General features: G+C 35.7%; 1 protein-coding gene and 1 pseudogene across 1 annotated transcript; both read left to right on the top strand.

Moving 5' to 3' along the window:
* Window positions 1–458: 458 nt before the first annotated feature.
* On the top strand, window positions 459–7,905 carry LOC149389601 (uncharacterized; annotated as a pseudogene).
* A 10,150-nt stretch (window positions 7,906–18,055) lies between these two features.
* PIP2;8 (plasma membrane intrinsic protein 2;8) lies at window positions 18,056–19,795 on the top strand. Its single transcript, XM_089621992.1, has 4 exons — window positions 18,056–18,415; window positions 18,780–19,075; window positions 19,165–19,296; window positions 19,388–19,795. The coding sequence occupies exons 1-4, from the start codon at window positions 18,133–18,135 to the stop codon at window positions 19,505–19,507; spliced, it is 831 nt and encodes a 276-aa protein (XP_089478118.1). The 5' UTR covers window positions 18,056–18,132; the 3' UTR covers window positions 19,508–19,795.
* The last annotated feature ends 205 nt before the right edge of the window (window positions 19,796–20,000 follow it).

Genomic DNA, 20,000 nt, shown 5'->3' with positions numbered 1-20,000 from the left:
TTATTTCAAAACTAAAAATATTCCAAATTCGTCCTGTATAAATTTGGAATTATTTTTCTATCTTTTATATGCTACCAATTTAATTTACTGATAATTACATGAACTATCTCATTTTCGTTTTTTTTAAATACCTCACTTCTAATTTTTATGAAGCTCTTTAAAAAAACTATTTCCTCTAAATAACATATATTTGAAATTTTCTTTATAATTTAAGATCAATAATTCTCACGCATATGATGCATCCATATGTATTGAGTTGTGTAATGCATAATCTAATGGCTATATAGTTATTCGATTTGTTGACAAATAAATTGATTTTTTTTTTACTTCTAAGCTAAGTGGGGCACCCTATATTAATACAATTAGTATCATTAACATTGTTAATGTCATTTCATGATCGACGCTTAGAATTCAGGTGGTCTGATTTAGGACTCCCTAAGATCTGACCTGGTACAAACATGGGTGAAATCAACATGGTTTTTGCCTCTTCGAAAAGAGGTTTTTGACTTGCCATCGCTTAAGAAAATAGATAAAAAAAAAAAAAAAAAAAAAAAAAAAAGTGTTCTAAGAGGGCGTATACAGATTTCCCTTGACGTACGCTTCGACGCTCAACATTATTAATTTTCTAGATGTGAGGTGAAGAATCTCATGTCGTCTTTAGAGGTATAGAGGAGAAAATAGTTTTAACGATAGAAAGTGTTGTTAAAGAGAATGAGGGAGAGAGAAGCAGAGTTTACACAAATTATAAGATCTTATCTTTACCTTAAAGAAAGCTTGATATTTATAAAATGAAGCTATGAGCTTGTCATGAAAATGTAAACCTTCTGGGTGACTCGTCCTCTTTGGTGAGGGAGAGGTATCCCCTCCTTGGTCAAGATTAGGTCTCTCCTCAGTAGTAAGTGGGACCTTTGCCCTCCTTGATAATATGGAGGTTGCCTAATTGGGGAAGTCTATCTTCCTTCGAAAAGGAGAGGTTTCCTCTCCTTTATGAGGGAGACATACCTTCCTTATTAAGGGGAGGCCAACCCTCCTTGACGAGGGGATGTCTATCCTCTTTCTTAAAGAGAGGTCTCTCCTCGGTAATAGGAAAGTCTCCAATAATGGAGGTATTTCATACTCAATGAAGTGGATATCTCCACTCGAGTAGGCCTCCACTTTGGTGAGAGGGAGGTCGGTCCTCCTTGTTGAGGGTTATGTATCCTCTACTTAGTGAGGGAGGCGATGAGGCTTCCCCCCTTGAACATCTTATTGACGATAAAATTGGCTTTCGCACAAAGACAAGATCGACCTTTGAGGATGATCTCATGTCCAGCGATGAGGCCGGCCTAGTAGGAGCCTGGTGGGAGGGGGGTGTCTCTTCCTTGGTACAAGGGAGGTCTCTTACAAGAGGATAAACACGTTTTATGAGCGCTTAATGGTGCTTCTAAAACTTCTTTTGAAGTGACAAGTGTCGCTTCTAATCTTTTAGTTTGTTGAAAGTGTAGTACTTAACAAATAATTTCTACATCGCTTGAGTATATGGTGATATCAAATTTGTGAAATCCCAATTTTTTTTAGCTTAATTAAAAAGCTAAAATTTTTGTGTTCGAGTTACGTTAGTTTTTTTTTTAATAAAGTAGTAGTGAATGATTTGTTTATGTGGTAGCTTTAGGGTATTTTTTTTTTAAAATTTAATATACTCTTTAGATTACAAAATATGGATATAATATATTATAAATAAGTTATGTATACATACTTTATATATATATATATATATATATATATATATATATATATACATTATAATAAATTAAAGTATACATATTACTTTATTTTACATAATATAAATTAGTTAACGTTTTTATATATATATATATATATATATATAGATATATAAAAGTATCTTATATATTATATATGTGCTAAGTCACTTACGTGATAGATATATATATATATATATATATATATATATATATATATATAATCAGTTTTAAAAAGTAAGATAAGTAAGACGGTCCGAAAAGTCGGGTCGTCACAAAATTTATGATCTAACGTCGCCCTATTATCGAGCGCCGTCAACTCCTCATTTTTATGCAAAATAAAAACATCACGTTGCTCATACCATGATACTTGTAACTATAATAATAAGAAGAACGAAAAAGGCAATGCTCCCCCATAAAAAATTCCAATTAGAATTGGCGCAACTAAGAAAATCAACCAAATACACAATCACACAAACACATTCAAAATATTCAAAGTATATATAAAAATTGTATCTGCCATCGTTGGCAGCGATGAATGAAGACTTGTTTTGTTCGTGAAAATTTCGAAGGAACTAGAATACTCCTCGTCATTATGGAGCTCATTGGAGCAAACGGCTCTAGCCTCGAGGTTGGACTGTTCCCTGTACGATGAGCTGTTGTTGCTGTTGTTTTACATCGAACAAACCATCAAAGAACATTGTCGCATAATTCTCAAATACACATACTTAATTACCAAACTACACCACAAGAAGCAAATGCAAACAAGGCAAGTCCATAAAAAGAAGCACGACGATTACTCCACTTTCAAACATTAATCTTGTTAGCTTGGAGCGAACACCTGATGGTAGAATAATAACAAATTGATGGACCCAAACTAATTATGAGAAGGAACAAAATAGCAAGAATAATTTAAAAAAAAATTCTAAAATTGAGAAATAATAATAATAGTACAAAAAAAAATGAAAAACAGAGAATAAGCAAAACATAAAACATGAATCGAGAATGTGAACATAACATACCATAATCGAGTTGCGAATAAGTTGTTTAGTTTCGTTTCCAACTTTATCAAACATCAACACGCACCACCTTTTCTTAGAATTGTGACCAAAATGCTCGGTCACAATTTTCCAATCGCAGGCTCAAAGAACTAAAAAACGAAAATAATTTTGCATGTATAATACTCATAGCGAGTGGGCATTAAAGATGATAAGTGTACGATATTAAGGTGTGACGACCGACTTTTCGGACCGTCTTACTCTACTTGCATTTTAAACTTTGAAAAATTCTTTAGAAAACTTGGAGGAAGTTTTTTTTTAAAACACATTGTACAAAGGCGAACCAAAATTTTAAAGATTTTAAGAAGAAACAAAACATTAAGAAAAATTAAGATTGCATTTAAAACAAATTAATTAGAAAAATACTTAACCAAAACTGAAAAATATGAAATACCAATTCTAAACCAAACATAGCGGCAATAATACTAAAACATAATCCATATTCTAAATCTCAACCAAATTAGAAAACTCTTTGAAACTTCATAACTTTGAAATAATTGAAAATAAAAACTTTAAAACTTATTTCTTAAAGACTTGTAGCGGAAGGCTTATTCTGTAAATGAAAATCATAACCCAACCCTCTCGCTATCGACGCCGCTAGTCCGCTCTGCTCAGTTCCTTGCAAGTTGTTTACCTACAACACAGACGTATATTTTTTTTTTGAATAAATGAGCTTACGCTCAGCGAGAATAATATAAAGCTCACAAAATAAAAAGAATAATGCAATGCATGAACCGGTTATTAGAATTTTAAAACTAATTGATGACTTGATCTTTCTTTTCTTGATTCTATCAACTTTTAGTTCGGGGTGCCCTTAGGGTAGTCGTACCTATTTCAGCGCGCACTTTAGAGACGAAGATATGGGGTTGCAAGGTCTCACACTTCGCTCTATCTAATAAACATATTAGGGCCTCGGCCCGAGAAATTTCCTCATTTGAGCATCGGCCCGGGAAACATCTCCTTGATACCTCTCGAGGTTTTACGACTCCCTTACTTATCTTTATCTTTTCACTTGCAAATAAAAACTTTCATGCATATGCTCATACAAAAACATGACTAAATAATAAAACATGTACATTCTCAAATCTACTTTAACTTAACACCACATAGTTTACCAGACATTAATCACTACATTAAATTACATCTAATAAATAGCATCAACACATAACTTGCAAATCATAGCTCACCAAATATCAAACCACAAAAGAACAAACACGCCATCAGATAGTAAAACGCATACTTAAGTATATTAAACTACATATAAGACATGTCAAAAATAATATGTTCATCAAATTTGTTTTTGAACTAATCTGTGTTGCAGTGAGATTATTCTCACATAGATATCGGAGGTTACGATCGTAGATCGTCGAAGGAATTGGACGCTCAAAACGACTCGGAACCTAAAAGTAATAAAATGCTACCGGGGATCAGCTAAGGAAAGGATTCAATACATACTTTAGATTCTGGAAAAAATTTCGAACGACATTCGACGTGAAATTACGAAAATACCATTGGCTATTATGGTTTTGGGGAAAAACTAAAACTCTGGTAAAACTTTTGTAAAAATTCCTGTAACTATAAAACGTGATTTTGAGAACTTTTTGTGAAGGCACCACGGCTAATAGAAAATCGGAACTATTTATTAATAATAAGACAAGTATAACATCTTACTTTAAAAACTTGTGAAAAACTGGCTTGCGGACCGATCGTAAAATAATCAGAAAATATTATGTATAGCATGAAAATATTTTTCGATTACATTTTTAAAAAGAAGACATGTAAATCTAGAGTTTCCAAAAAGAATCAACGCAAAATAATAATTTTTGAATCCACAGCAAACTTTTTAAAGTCTGAAAATCGGAAATAGGTTAGACCAGCGAATCAGGTCTGCGCACTGATTTAAAAATAATCGGAAAATATTCTGTATTTCAGAAAAATATTTTTCGTTTAAGGATTTAGATAGAAGACATTTAAACCTAATTTTTTCCAAAAAGAATCGATGCAAAATAACGATTTTTGAAACCACAATAAGCGTTTTAAGAAATGATTTTTATTGAATCCGAACCACATATAAGAAACACATACTTTTTTTTTTCAACGATTGAGTTGTGTATTTAGGGCTATGAATTTTCAAAGAAAAAAGAGAAACGGAAGAGAGAAGATTGAGAGAAAGCGTAAAAAAAAAAAGGATTTGATGCTATATATAAGGTTTGATTAAACCCTAAAAGCCCAAACCCTAAGGGTATGTTTGGTTGGTGACTTTTTAAGGGAATGGAATGGAATGGATTCCTTAAATTTATTATTCCTTTGTTTGGTTCATTTTTAAATGAGGTAATCATCATTATACGGAATGATCATTGCATTAATTTGATTATTTATAAATTGGGATGAATGAACCATTCCACCGTGTAATGAAATATTCTTCCCAAACTGACCTTTTATATCATTTAATATATATTTATATTTGTAATCTAAAACTAAAACGAACGCCGGAGACGATCATTCCCAGGGCGGCGACAGTGAAGATTGACGCCGGAGGGATCTCGAAGGCGCCGTCGACAGCCGAGCCACCGCAAATGGTAACTTCGATATGGGAGGTTGTGAAGGTCTTTGACGAGACATTCGGCACCACCCGCCTTCGCCGCCGTTCTCTTGCCGGAGAAGATGCGACGCCGACGATGAAGACGACGGAGACGAGTAGTCTAGAGTAGGTTCATAGATGAACGCAAAGCGATTTCAACATATTTTCATTTTTTTCTTTTATCGATTGTTTTGTCGAGTTTGTGTATGGAAATTGTTAGGCATGGGAGATTAACCAGTAAAGATCCAAAAAAATTGAAACTGGTTTTGCCTGCACAACACCCAATGAAAGGGAAAAAAAAAATCGGGCCCTCAGATTATTCTCCTAAATAGACAATGGATTTGAAGTTTTATTGAGAAATATGGTTTAAAGTCCATTTTAGTTCATCTTGTTTTACTGTATCGGTCCATGCTGGGAAGAAGACGAAGTGGTAGTGATAAAGAAGAGAAAGTTGGTAAAGTTATGAAAAGGGTAATATGGTAAATTTTACTTTCCATTCTTTTGGAGTTAATATTACAAACCAAACAAAAAAATATAATACCATTCCATTGTCATTGCCATTATCATTCTCATTGCCATTAACATTCCATTTTTTATTTTAAACCAAACATGCCCTAAAAACTCAAACTTAATCCTACTTCTACTCTTAAAATATTAATTATAATAATAATAAATAAATAAGTAAAAAAATATACCCGGCCGTAACACCCAAAACCACATCCAACCTTTTTATATATATATATATATATATATATATATATATATATATATATATATATATTATAGAATCCATGGTAATGTTTTTATATATAAGGCTACGTACAAAAAAACATAAATAAATAAAAACATTACCATGGATTCTATAATATATATATATATATATATATATATATATATATATTTATCACACTATAATATATTATATGCTTAACACACGTGTGTGTATATATATATATATATATATATATATATATATATATATCTTAAAATTTTGAATTTAAAACCCAAGAAAACATAAAATAAAATATAAAAAAAACTTATCCTACACTAATAATTATTTTTGGGTTTTACATAAAGTGAGATATAGAGTGGTGGATAGTGAGAAATCGAGAGAGAGCGCTTGAGATGTGGTGAAACTGGTGATCGAATTCGTGGTCACCAAAATACGAGAAAGACTATTCGATGCGACAAGTCGCATCCAAAAAGTTCCCACGTTTTGGCGGGAACAGCATTAGATGCGACAAGTCGCATCCAATAGTCTGATATCCCGCCAAAGTGAATATGGCGGAATAGCCACGGATGCGACAAGTCGCATCCAAAAGGCATAAACTTTTGGATACGATTAGCCGCATCCACGGTCAACATATGCGGACTATTGGATGAGACTTTGACATCTAATTTCGCATCAATTTTGACAATTGGATGCGATTATTGGACTTTTGGATGTGAGATTTGTCGCATCCAAAGCTACTTATTGTCATAGTGGCGGGATTCTATCCGAGTTGCCACAATTATTTTTCTGTTTAGGTTTCATAAAAACATAAAAAAAAAAATTGTCTGAAGCGCAACGAAGCCTGATAAGAGAACCGTTCAAGGATCTGGTCACTAATTAGATCTTCAGTTGACCACTCTGTTGGGGGTTGCGGATAATTTCGGGGTGTTGAAATTTTTAGGAGGAATCATAATAATTCCTCGTCAGCATGCTTTCCTTTTGCAGAAAGCACATATCAGTTTTAATTTCACATTGAATTTCTCCATCCATCAAGGACAAGACAATATCGATGAATTAAAGAGCCAACTTACGTCGAGGCTTAATCTAGCATCTTATAAGGTTAGCCAACATTCTCCGATATACTTGATATGATTATTATTGGTATATTTTTTTCCCAATTTTTATTTTATGTTCGTCGATGATATGCAAAACTTGTACATTAGCTTAACAAACTCGAGAGGCTTTACCGTATCTTCCCCGACTATCGTTCAGTCATCCGTTGTGTTGGCTGTCGAGAATCCTTCGACGCAGAGACTGAAGCAACTAGCTAAAACCATCACTAACCCACATTTAAGAAACCTCGGCCTGAACAACAATATCGTTGGCAAGGTCAAGCAAGTCTGTCTCGCATCCACCTTGCCGCTGGATTCCCGCACCGGCGGAAATAATTCTCCTTCTCCGGCTCCGGTTCCTCAACCTGAACACCATCACCACTAACACAACCACCACCACCACGATCACCACCACATTGCGCTAACAGCTTCGGCTAGTCCGCCGGAGAGTTGGGCCGATAGAGGCTTGACCTTGTATCGTAAACGCATTCATTGGCCTAAATCGATGCTTTGGCCCCGGAAGCGGAGCCGTCGGGTAGCCAATTCGGGTACCGGTCTAAAGGCGAGGAGAGAAGACGGCCCCGACGGCCGCCCCGCTGGCACATCTACGTCGTTCGCTTTTCCCCTCGAGCCTCGGAGGCTTCTCCGCCGCATAAGTACGAAATCCCGTCGAAACCGGCTTCCAACTCGGTCCCGGTTTTGAGCCCTCTGCCGAGTGCGTTTTCGCTCATTTGTAACCTTCGTCGAAGAGCGAGCTGGTAATCGAACATTCTCGCTCGAGGCCGGAGATTTCGTCGACTCCTTCTACATGTGAATATCCCAATATCTTTTTGGCATTTGATGTTATTTTTTCCCCTTGTTTGTTAAAGAGTGCTCAAGTGTACTTTCTGTTGATTGATGTTAGCAAAAATTATAAGAGAACATAAGTTTAAGTAGTTGGTTCACGATCATTCTAGAAAGTCTTGACATTGTATGTTTTTGTTGTTGTTGTTTATTTCATGCATGATGATATGAATCAGCCGAAAAGCATTCCAAGGCAACCTTAGCGCCCAGCCAGTCGAAACGCCTTTGATGATGGCGTTGAAAGCATGTCTCTTCTAAAAATGAAATATTCATTTTATAAACTCCGTTTTCAAAAAAAATATCGGTAATACATTTAAAAGTGATAGATCGCTTCTAAAAGTCTCGTCGCTTGTAGAAACAACTTTTGTAGTAATGCCTCCTATCATGAGATGGGGATCGGTCTTCCTTGCCGAGAAGGATGTATCCCGTCCTTAGTGAGAGGTATGTCTCCCCTTGATGAAAGAGAGGTCTCTCCTCCTTGGTGAGGGGGAGATCTTCCCTTGAACTTTTGCTTCACGATATGACCGGTCTTTTGCTTGAAAATAAGATTGGTCTTTCGCACGAAAATAAGATCGACATTTGAGGTCAATCTCATGTATGGCAACAGACCAGCCTTTTGCTCGGTGTTAGGAATCACCTGCCCATGGAGACACTACCGGCCCTTGAGGTTGGTCGCCCGTACAAGATGCATGTCAGTCTCTTGCCCGAGAGATTTTGTCTCTTTTTGGAAGTAGTATTTGAGCCTAAGGCTAGTTAGCTTTTTAACTAGTTTTTGGCTTGATTTTAGAGTTGGGCCAATCATTTTAGGCTGATGCGCTACCAAAGTCAAGTAAAAAATGGGGGTTATGCATAATATACTAACCCTTATTATCGCTTTACAATAAAAAATGAAAAATTTGTTGCAATCAGTCATTATTTTAATTTCTGTAAAGATTTTAGTCAAAATTTTATTTGATTAAAAAAAATATCCCATTAGGCCCAAAATAAATTAATCAACCAAAGAGTAAATGAACTATTTTGTTTTTTTAACAAAATGAAACTTGTGCTATTTTTTAAAAGGAGGGTGAGTTGTTGGATTAATTGACCCATAACAATTTTTACATAATTTTACAATTTATACTTTTTTTAGCTTAAAACTATATATATATATATATATATATATATATATATATATATATATTGTATATGTTCTCAGTATGATTTATTTTTTCCTTATACACTCCTTTACGAAATTAGAAATATTTTTTAACGAAATATTTGTGTCTTTATATATATATATATATATATATATATATGATTTGTGTGATTAATGAGCATATATAAAAAAAAAGCCTTTTGCTTTCAATCTTTTTCGTTAGTATTGTTGATAATTTGATATCACCGCCCAAATCGTTAATTTTTTATAGACTAATTTTAAGTCATATTTGTAGCCATTGGATCAAATGACGTCGACACTTGGTGAGTATATACAAGTTATAATTACATAAATATAACATGCTTTAACAATGTTATTATTCAGTTTTGGTTAGTTGTTTAGTATGGTTCATTTATGTGGACAATAGTATTTATCATAAAACAATAAAATTCCACATCATCCTCAGTCATTATTATAAGCGTTACATCAGTGTATGATTGGCAATTCTTATGGATGTACACAAATTAATTCCAGCCAAAAAAATATAGAGTATGGTGCTAACATAAAAAAAAATTGCCCTCTGTGGATAAGGACAAAGGCAAGGCCATCATAAAAGCCATACCAAAAAAAAGGCCCCTAAACACATATTCTCTTAACGATGATCCTACCATATATTAAATATATCTTAGCATCACAAAACAACCACCATAATAAAATATTCAGAGAGAATGTCTGGGGACATTTAGGTCAATATGGTCGTTCATTGTCTACCGTCCAGCTCAAGCTCTCTGTGATTAGAAGTGGAAGCCTCATGGTTGATCATTATTTTTAAATTTGTTAATCAGTACGTGATTTGTGATAGTTAATTCAAATTAATTTTTTGGACGGCGTATTTATTTGTTTATGTAAAATGACACTAATATTTATAATAAAATTTATTAACAGCTCTAGTACAACAAGAACCTTCCATGCAAATTTTGCCTACACTTTTAGGACGCTCATATGTTGTTTAATTATAAGCTCACAGCATAAGTAAAGAAATAGGGTACTACAAACAATCATCTCGAAAAGGTTAATTTACATACACACACACATTATGTTTGTGTGTTGATTAATAAAATAATACAGTCAAGGGTTATTGTATATCATACATATATATGATAAGGACGCGACCAATATATGTGTATATATATATTAGTTAATCTCGCATACATGACTGCTATGATCATTATATTGTTTTAGCTGAGAAGCGCTTTGATGATTGATATTTTAATTGGATAATGTCATACATATATATCCTCCATGATAAGTGGGAATCTCAATTATATTGACAGGTATACATACATACACAAGAAGGCAAGCCTTTGTCTATAAGAATATAGTTCCTTTAAATACTGTTGTAAATAGCTTTATAGAAGACCCTTCACAAATGTTGTAATAATTCTTGAATAGCAGGTTATAATTTCTATACTGTTGTAAATAGCCTTATTGAACCTTCACAAATGTTGTATATTCTTGAATAACTGTTATTTAAGACCATTTTTAGTCTCTTTTATTCATGTCAAGAATAGTTAAAACATGTTAACGTATCCATAAATGCATGTTTCCTTCACTTTTTTTTTTTTCTTCTTCTTCATTGGATAGTACTATTATCTTTCTTTCTTGCTTTATATAATCATAAGCTGACCGGAGCCAAAAATACAATATATATACACACACACACACAGAGGAAGATGAACAAAATTCAGGACAATAGTTCAGTAGCCCACTCTATTTTAAAAATGGTCAAAGTTTCATTTTATTGAAAAAATAGCTCATCAGACCGAATTAAATTAATTAATTGGTTAGATTAATTTAATTTACTTAATAAAATAGTCCACCAGACCGAAGTAAATTAAATTAACATAAGCTGTTAATTAGTTTACTTCGGCCTAGTGAGCTATTTTCTTTATAAAATAAAACTTTGGTTAAAAAGTAACAAATCTAAATAATTGGCTAGTTGCAACAAATCTTTCATTACTTAAACTAATATTTATAGGCTAAAAAATATTTGAAAATTATATTATTTGCTAAAAAAAGTAAATTTTGTGGATCATTATAAATAAAATTATTTGGAAACTGATCAAAATTTAAATACTTTGTAAGAAAAATAGTCAAGATTTAAAGTTTTAAAACAAAACTCAGATTTGACCCTATATAAATTATTGATATATAAATAAAATATAAATTATTGATATTTTAGTTAAAATATTTCTCATTGTATATGGGTGGATAAATATACGTTCCATTATATATTTATAAACAAATAAAGACGGAGATCACGCTGCCCTAAAACTCGATATGGCTAAAGCATATGATCGAGTCGTATGGAAGTTCATCGAAGTCGTGATGCGAAAAATCGAGTTCGCGGAACAATGGATATAAAAAATAATAAAATGCATCACCTCGGTCAGCTTTACGTTCTCTTTGAATGGTTAACTTGTCGAGTCGGTCAAGCTTCAATGCGGCCTCAGACAAGGTGACCTACTCTCGCCTTTCTTTTTCCTGTTTTGTTCGGAAGACCTCTTTGACTTACTCAACAAAGTGGAGGAAGATGGCGAGATCGAAGGGGTCAGATAGCATGCTCTTCTTCAAGGCCGATGAGAGCAATATGCACACCATTAAAGGATGCCTCACCAAATACGAGATCGCTTCAGGTTAAAAGGTGAACTACGACAAGTCTAGTATCACATTTTGCTCGCAAGTAGAAGAAAACACCCAACGCAAGTTAGCAGAAATCGTGGGTGTGCAAATTATTGAGAACCTAGACCAGTACCTCGGGCTCTCCACCTTCTCCGGCTGGCAGAAAGTCAAATTATTCACATTCATCCTCGACAAAGTGTAGAACAAAATAAAGAGTTGGAAGAGTGGTCTCTTTTCTCAAGCCGGGATGGAAATCCTACTTGAGGCAATCGTGCAAGCTATCCCAAAGCCACACCATGAGCTGTTTTTGACTCTCGAAGAGCCTTATTGTCAAGCTTCACTAGCTCATGGACGCCTTTTGGAGGGGTAGTACTAAGGAGAAGAGGAAAACCCATTGGGCCAAGTGGGAGATGCTTTGTAGGCACAAAACAAAAGGTGGACTCGGCTTCTGAAACCTTGAGAACTTCAACCTAACTTTCTTAGCCAAGAAAGCAACACCCGGATAGTTTGGTGAATCGAGTACTCAAGGTATGTTACTTTTCCGGTCCTGATTTTTTGGAAGCTAACGAGGGTGTTGGGTGTTCCCAAATCAGGAAAAAAGAATTCTTTGGGGCAAGAAATTAATAGAAAGAGGATCGAGATGGCGAATCGGAGATGGAGAGCACGTGGCGACCGTTGGATTCCGTGGCTCATGTTGTTCAAGCTGATCGACCCGCCATCCTTGCCATGTGAGATGTGCGTCGCTGAATTAAAAAGACACAACGAAGGCTGGAATGATGAGTTAATCATGACGATGTTCATTAAGGAGGATACATAACTATTTATCTCACTCTTGAGCTCCATCATTCCCTCTGAAGATAGACTCATGTAGCATTTCTCGATTAATGGCGAGTATAGCGTTGAGAGTGGTTATCGAGTTGCTCAATATTAGAGGGAGGACTCTAGTAGGTCTAATCCCAACATAGGCGAATCTTGGTGGAAGTTCCTTTGGACCATAAAACTCCCACCGACGATCAAGATGTTCATATGTAACTTTTGGCTTCATATGTAACTTTTGGCTTCCTACGAGCTCTAATCTTCGCAAGCGGAAAATCACAACAATTGACGAGTGTCTTAAATGTGGCAAAGAGCTGGAGACTTGATTCCACGCTATTTGGGGATACCAAAAAGTAAGGAAAATCTGGAAAGTGGCAGTAGTGAGCAATAGCCTTAACACCGATGAGACTGGTGATATCATCGGTGGGCTTGCAAGACTCACGTATGAGATGAAGTAGGAGGATATGGACTAGAACGTTCGCAACGAATGGGTCATGCAAGGGAGAAGATGGAGCCAAGAGTCGATAGTGGAGAAGATAGCCCAGTACTTCAACGAGATTATTACCTCCACAAAGATGATCAAGCCTAAAGATAGAGAATCAACGCGGCTCCAAAATTGGTCCCAACCTGAGCTCCATCTGATAGCGGTGACAATCGATGCAATAATGGACAATGAGGTGAGGAAAACGGGAGCGAGTTGTGTTGTTCGGGATCACAACAGTTATCTCCTAGCGAAGGCGATCTCTGTTACAAACCAACGTCTCAACCCTCCCGAAGCAGAGGCAAGGGCCATTATACAGAGGCTTAAAATCACCGTCACCCTTCACCTTCGCAAAAGTGATTACGTGATCTGATTGCCAATGTCTCATATCCATGATTTTGCAGGATATCTCGCCGACCACCGAGTTGGACTTGCATTTGGGCAAAATCAAATGCTTTGGTGAAAGCTTTGAAGAACTTCATTTATCATTTCTTAATTGCGATTGTTACACTCCTGCTCATAAGCGCGCTAAAATTTATTTTGACTCTGATGTAATCTTTAACAACGATACACCTCCATGGTTGTATTTGGATATTTTGGCTGATAGATGTCCATGTTAATGGAAGTCTGCTATTTTTATGAAGAAAAAAAGTTCAAGTTTTATTCTTTGATATTTTGCAGATTTTAGACAAACATTAGTTGTTTTATAATTTTATTACTATAGTGGTTTTCGTATTATAATTTGTATTATAATTTGTAAATATGACATAATTGTAATTTTTTACGATTTAGTTCAATTTTATTAAAAGTTATATAGTTTTCACATACAATAAATAACAAAGATGGATTGGATATGCATATATTAACTTCTGTGTATGTATTTAAATGAACAAAATTGGGCAAACAAATAATAATAAAAAAAATGACTTAAAAACATTTCATAAAAATAATATTAAAGAACTAAAACATAAAAATTAAAAAAAAAATAGGGGGACCAAGACCCCACATTCAATTCATCTACATCCGCCCCGTATATATTCATATGCTAATATATATATATATATATTATCATACACACTAGTTACGAATACGAATTACGATTCACCACTCGAATTTTGGGGCAATTTTACATATAAAAAGAATTATGAGGTAATAATATTTGCCATAAAAATTATACTTTCAATTAGAGAAATTTCATAAAGTCGATAGTTGCGTTTCGTACACATTAAACTCCTATTTTTTTGTCTTGAATCTAACTAAATCTCGAGTGTTTTTTAATGTTTAAGAGTGATTATGATGATTTATTGGTTTAAAGGAGTAAAAGAGCCTCTATAAGCTCTTTGGAGTCACTTCCTGACAAAACGAAACAATCAGAAGTCAAAATGGGTCAAAACAGAGCAAAGTGATGAAATCTTTTTAAGCCACGCGCCGCGCGGAGCATTGCGCAAATCACCGAGCAATACGCGCGTTCCGCTAGAAACTGAAAGTTCGACCTCGCGACGCGAACTCCTCTCCGCGTACCGTGAGGTGTTATCAAAAAGTTGCCAAAAGTTCCAGAACGATATGTGCACGCCGCGCACTTCCCAAAAGTTTCGAAGCGCGCCGCGCACAACTTCCTTCGCAACGCACAGTTGCTTGTTGCGCCACAAACCCCTTCTGCACGCCGCGAGGTACCGTAAGGAAATACAGGAAATTAACGATTTTTGAATCGTTTTGAGCCGTCGAATCAGTCTTAATAACCGAAATCACTTTGAAAATCAGTAGGAAACCTATATAATCAGCTCTTGTAACCTAAATACACATTTTTGCTTATATTTTAGTTTAGTTTAGATTTTTAGTTGTTGTTTGGCTTGTTAGGAGAAAGGAGGAAACCGAAGAGGAAGACCACCGCTCGTCGACAATTGACAACTGCGATTCATCGTTTTGTCTTCTATATTTCTCCCTTGGAACTCCCATTTATTTGTAATTGTTTTAAGATAATTTTATAGTTTACTTTTATTTATTTTGTTTTACTGTTACTCTCGTCGCCATGAACTAATTCTCGCTAGGGTGATAGCTTAGCTTTGTTTGAATATGGTAGTGGATTCATTATGTTTTAATTGAAGTTTTTTTTTTCCTGTTCATCTTCTCTATCACTTGAGTTAATTTTGTGCTTAATGCTTGTATGAGATTAGCTACCTCGTTCATGAATTTTAGGATTGTTTAGTTTCTCGAGAGAGAATTAGATAATCGTGATAAAGATTAGCTCATTGTAGTATATTCCTAAGCTAGAGATAGTTAGGCTGCTATAGAGGCGTGATAACGCTATTGTTTGTAATGCTTTTCGTATTCTTAGGGTTTGAGATCGAGAGATAAAAATTCGGTATTGGCATAGGTTGTTAGATGCCCGAGAGAGGTTTAGCATATAATTATGTGAGTGTGATTAGTGGAGAGAGAGAACTGAGAAATTGCATAATTCTATGAATCTCGACCATAGGAGAGTTTAGCAAAGTCGTTGCCCTTGCCTTATTCATACCCATCCACCCGTGTTTAATTTGTGTTTTTATTTATTTTTCGCAAATTAGTTAATAATCATCTTTCGTTCTCTTGGGTTCAATTCGTGACTAGTTGGTTGAGTTTCGATTAAGCAAAGTACTCGTGGGATCGACTCGTAGTTACGATTTACTACTTGAGCGACTACGTGCACTTGCGTGTGCGAAAATATCGCAACAAAACTAGACCTAAAAATTGGTGAAATATCAAGGCCAGGCTCATTAGTTGCAAAATATCTAAAACTGGAATTTTGACCCAAAATCGGACAAAAATGTCCTTTCAACCTATTTAATCCTATCTCTCTCATTCTCTCTCCAATTTTCCTTATTTATTCTATTATCTCTCTCTAAATTTCGAAGAGCTCTCAAATCCTCTCTCCATTGGTGGATTTCGCTGAATGATGGGTAAGTTCACTTATTTAATCATCTTAAATCGATTTAGTGATATATTTCTCTAAAATTTGAAATTTCACGTTATTTATGGTGGAATATGATAGATTAGGATGTAATTGAACCGTTTTTTGTACGATGAAATTCATGTCGAATTGTGATAATTTACGATGATTTACGATCACCATAAGAATTTTAACATAATTTTGACTTTGCGTGACAGAAGTTGTTTTTGTGTGACATATATTTCCATTACAAAAATCATTGGTAGACGATAATTTACGATGACTAACGATAATTTACGATAAAAGGTATACATTTTTGGGCATTGTTAGTTGTCGAGGTCAAATCCACGCGAAACTCGTCCACTGCTGTCGAAATTTGAAAGGGATCATCGTATTATGTCGTATCTTGTCAAAATCTTGAGAGAGAGAGAGAGAGAGAGAGAGAGAGAGAGAGAGAGAGAGAGATGTGAGAGAGTGGAAATTGAGGGAGAAAATGAAAGAGAGAAAAATGAGGTTTATTTAACTTGAAGGGCATTTTAATCTATTTTTAAACAAAAAAGTCTAATATTGAATATTTAGCCATTAAAAAGTCTAACTTTAATATTCCACCATTTTGTGTGGTACCTAAGATAGCCTAGTGGTAATTCCACACCACCTCCTGTGTGGAGGTCGTGGGTTCAATCCCCAATGCAGCAAAGCTGCCTTAAAAAAAAAAATTCACCATTTTGTGGTTTTTAAAATTTCTCTTCAATTATGTGCTCATGATATATATATATATATATATATATATATATTATATATATATATTTGATTATCCATGTAATATTAGTGTGTATCATATGTGAGAGAGAGAGAGAGAGAGAGAGAGGTGAAAGAGACAGCATGTAACCGTTGGTGGCTGGCGTGGAGGCCAGGCTAGCTGACCAGTGAAACCCTAAAATACAAACTCTCTCTATATATGATCCTTATTTCTATTGATATTATAAAGCAACACATCATTTTTACCCCACATCACATGGTCTCGCTGTACATTGTGACCCCTCCATCTTTGCAACACACACACACACACTCACATAATATGTGTATTTTCAGGGCTCATTTCCCCCCGCAAATGCTCCTGCACCTGTAAACTCTCTTTTGTTGTCTGATGTTGAATGAATGAAGTCCTTCTTGATGCAAAAAAAGAAAAAAAAAAAAGAATGGGACCATAAGTTATTAAACCAAGTTCATGCAAGAAATGCTATTACTGCCTAAGGTTTTTGAGGACGTGACAAGTTTAAATCTGCCTGAAAAAGAGAGCTGTACAAATATCAGGAACATGCTCGTGCGTTTGATTGTAGTTATAACTTTTGAGTAATAGTAGGAACCAGGAACTTCGTTTGTTTGTATATTTGGTTAAATAAACGACACACAAAAATATGTTTTTGCTTAATTAATGATGCATCAAATGATTTTAAATCAATATCTAGCCAGTCACTATTTTCTTTTCACAAATAATCAATTACCCTTGAGGAAAACAATACTTCTCTAAAAAAGTTGCGTGAAATGAATAGTAACATTGACATACATTGTATAATTCAACGTGCTATTTAGCAGTATTAACATAATGTTACTCTCCAGAATCTAAGGCTAAATTTATCTATCTCGAATGTCAAAATCATGCCTAGTTTACTCTTCATAAATGAATATGTATTTTTTGTTTTATTTTTAGATCTATCTACAATGGTTCATCAATTCAATATATATACAAAATTTGTGTAGTTTAAGTTCCACATAAAACATCCACGTAACAATTAAAGCATTACGAGCGACCGACCGAATTGAAAACTCCTCAAATTATAGGGACCACTCAGAAATTATGTGTAAATAACTCTGCATCATGATTCATGATTATAAAAACTTTCTTTAAATAACAATATAATAAAAGCAGAATTTCAATTCCGAAACTACCCTTTTTCTTATCCATAAAAGGACTCAACCCTAGAAGCAGTGAGACAGAAAAGCTTTCATTTGCAGACCACAGATATTGAAAGAGAGAGAAAGAAGGATGTCGAAAGAAGTGAGCGAAGATGTCCATCACAGCGGGAAGGACTACGTGGATCCACCGCCGGCGCCGCTGTTCGACATCGGCGAGCTGAAGAGCTGGTCTTTCTACAGAGCTCTCATCGCCGAGTTCATCGCGACCCTCCTCTTCCTTTACGTCTCCGTCGCCACCGTCATCGGCCACAAAGCTCAGACCGATGCTTGCAGCGGCGTCGGACTTCTCGGCATCGCCTGGGCTTTCGGTGGCATGATCTTCATCCTCGTCTACTGCACCGCTGGAATCTCCGGTAACTCTCTCTCTCTCTCTCTCTCTACAGTTCTCCAACTAACCCACAAGTCAAAAACTCGCTTTTTTTCACTCCAGTCTCCTGAAACAGGTCTTAAAACAACATTTCATAACTGGGTTCTGGTTTCTGAGTCTCAACATGTAGATATATTACATACCCACGTTTAAAAATTTCATCTTTTTTCACTTCCGCCACTTGAATCCCATCATAGAACAACATTTCTGATGTGGGTTCTGGTTTCTGAGTCTCACCAAGTGGGTATAAACAAGCCCACGTGTAAAAAAATCATCTTTTTCACCTCCGCCACCTGAACCCCGTAAAAGAACAAGATTTCTGAAGTGGGTTTCTTGTTCTCGTCTCTCAGGTGGGCACATAAACCCGGCGGTGACTTTCGGTCTGTTATTGGCTCGGAAGGTTTCTCTGATCCGCGCCGTGGCGTACATCATCTTTCAGTGCGTTGGAGCCATCTGCGGAGTCGCGCTCGTGAAGGCCTTCATGCCAACCAAGTTCACCAGGCTCGGCGGTGGAGCCAACGCCGTCGCCGACGGTTACAACATCGGAACCGCCCTCGGAGCCGAGATCATCGGAACCTTCGTCCTCGTCTACACCGTCTTCTCCGCCACCGACCCCAAGAGAAGCGCGCGTGACTCCCACGTCCCCGTAAGCACAACCACCCCTCTCCAAAACCCATTTAAATAGCAAAAAGCAAAAACATCACTAACAAAAAAGACTTTTCTTTGTTTGTTTAGGTTTTGGCTCCACTCCCAATTGGGTTCGCCGTGTTCATGGTTCACTTGGCGACCATTCCCATCACCGGCACCGGAATCAACCCGGCCCGGAGCTTCGGTTCCGCGGTCGTCCACGGCTCATGGAACAAACACGTAATATTATTATGACTAATTAATTTCTAGCTAATGATCTGTTTTGTTTGATATACTCGTAATTAATGATTGGTAATGAATATAATTGCAGTGGATTTTCTGGGTGGGACCCATGGTTGGGGCATTGGCCGCGGCGATTTACCACCAGTTCATATTGAGGGCTGGTGCCATCAAGGCCTTGGGATCTTTCCGCAGCAACCCAACCAACTAGAGAGAAGAAAAAAGAAAAGGAAGATCTTGATTTGTTCAGTTTGTTGGACTTGAGTGTGTATGGAAAGAAAGAAAGAAAGGAAAGAAATATGATGATGCTTGTTCATGATATCATTTGTTGTGGGCATTCTTCCATGATGGCCGTTTTTTCTTTTTCTTTTTTGATTCTAATCGTTTTATTTTTATTTATTATGATCTATATTGAATCTCATTTTGTTGTTAGCTTGTGGACCATCTGTGTATTATTGTTCATGAGTAGTGGTGATGTTTCTATCTTATTTTTTTCTCATATTTTCTTCCTCCCTAATATCTTCGTTAATTTTTAATGTATTATTGAGTTGTTGTGATGTTACTTCACTCCATAGACGAAGAAAAAAAGTATAGCTCCAAAGGCTATGAAGATTCAATTGAAATATGACCCCACTTGATGGCCAACAGCCATGTGGCTATGATTTCATTTTTATAAAATGTTAAAGAGAAGACATAAATCTTTG

This window comes from Urtica dioica, chromosome 8 (genome assembly GCF_054948205.1).
Source record: "Urtica dioica subsp. dioica isolate 48M chromosome 8, U.dioica_male_clone48M_v1_H2, whole genome shotgun sequence".
NCBI lineage: Eukaryota > Viridiplantae > Streptophyta > Magnoliopsida > Rosales > Urticaceae > Urtica > Urtica dioica.
This window is presented reverse-complemented; position numbering and strand designations above follow the sequence as displayed.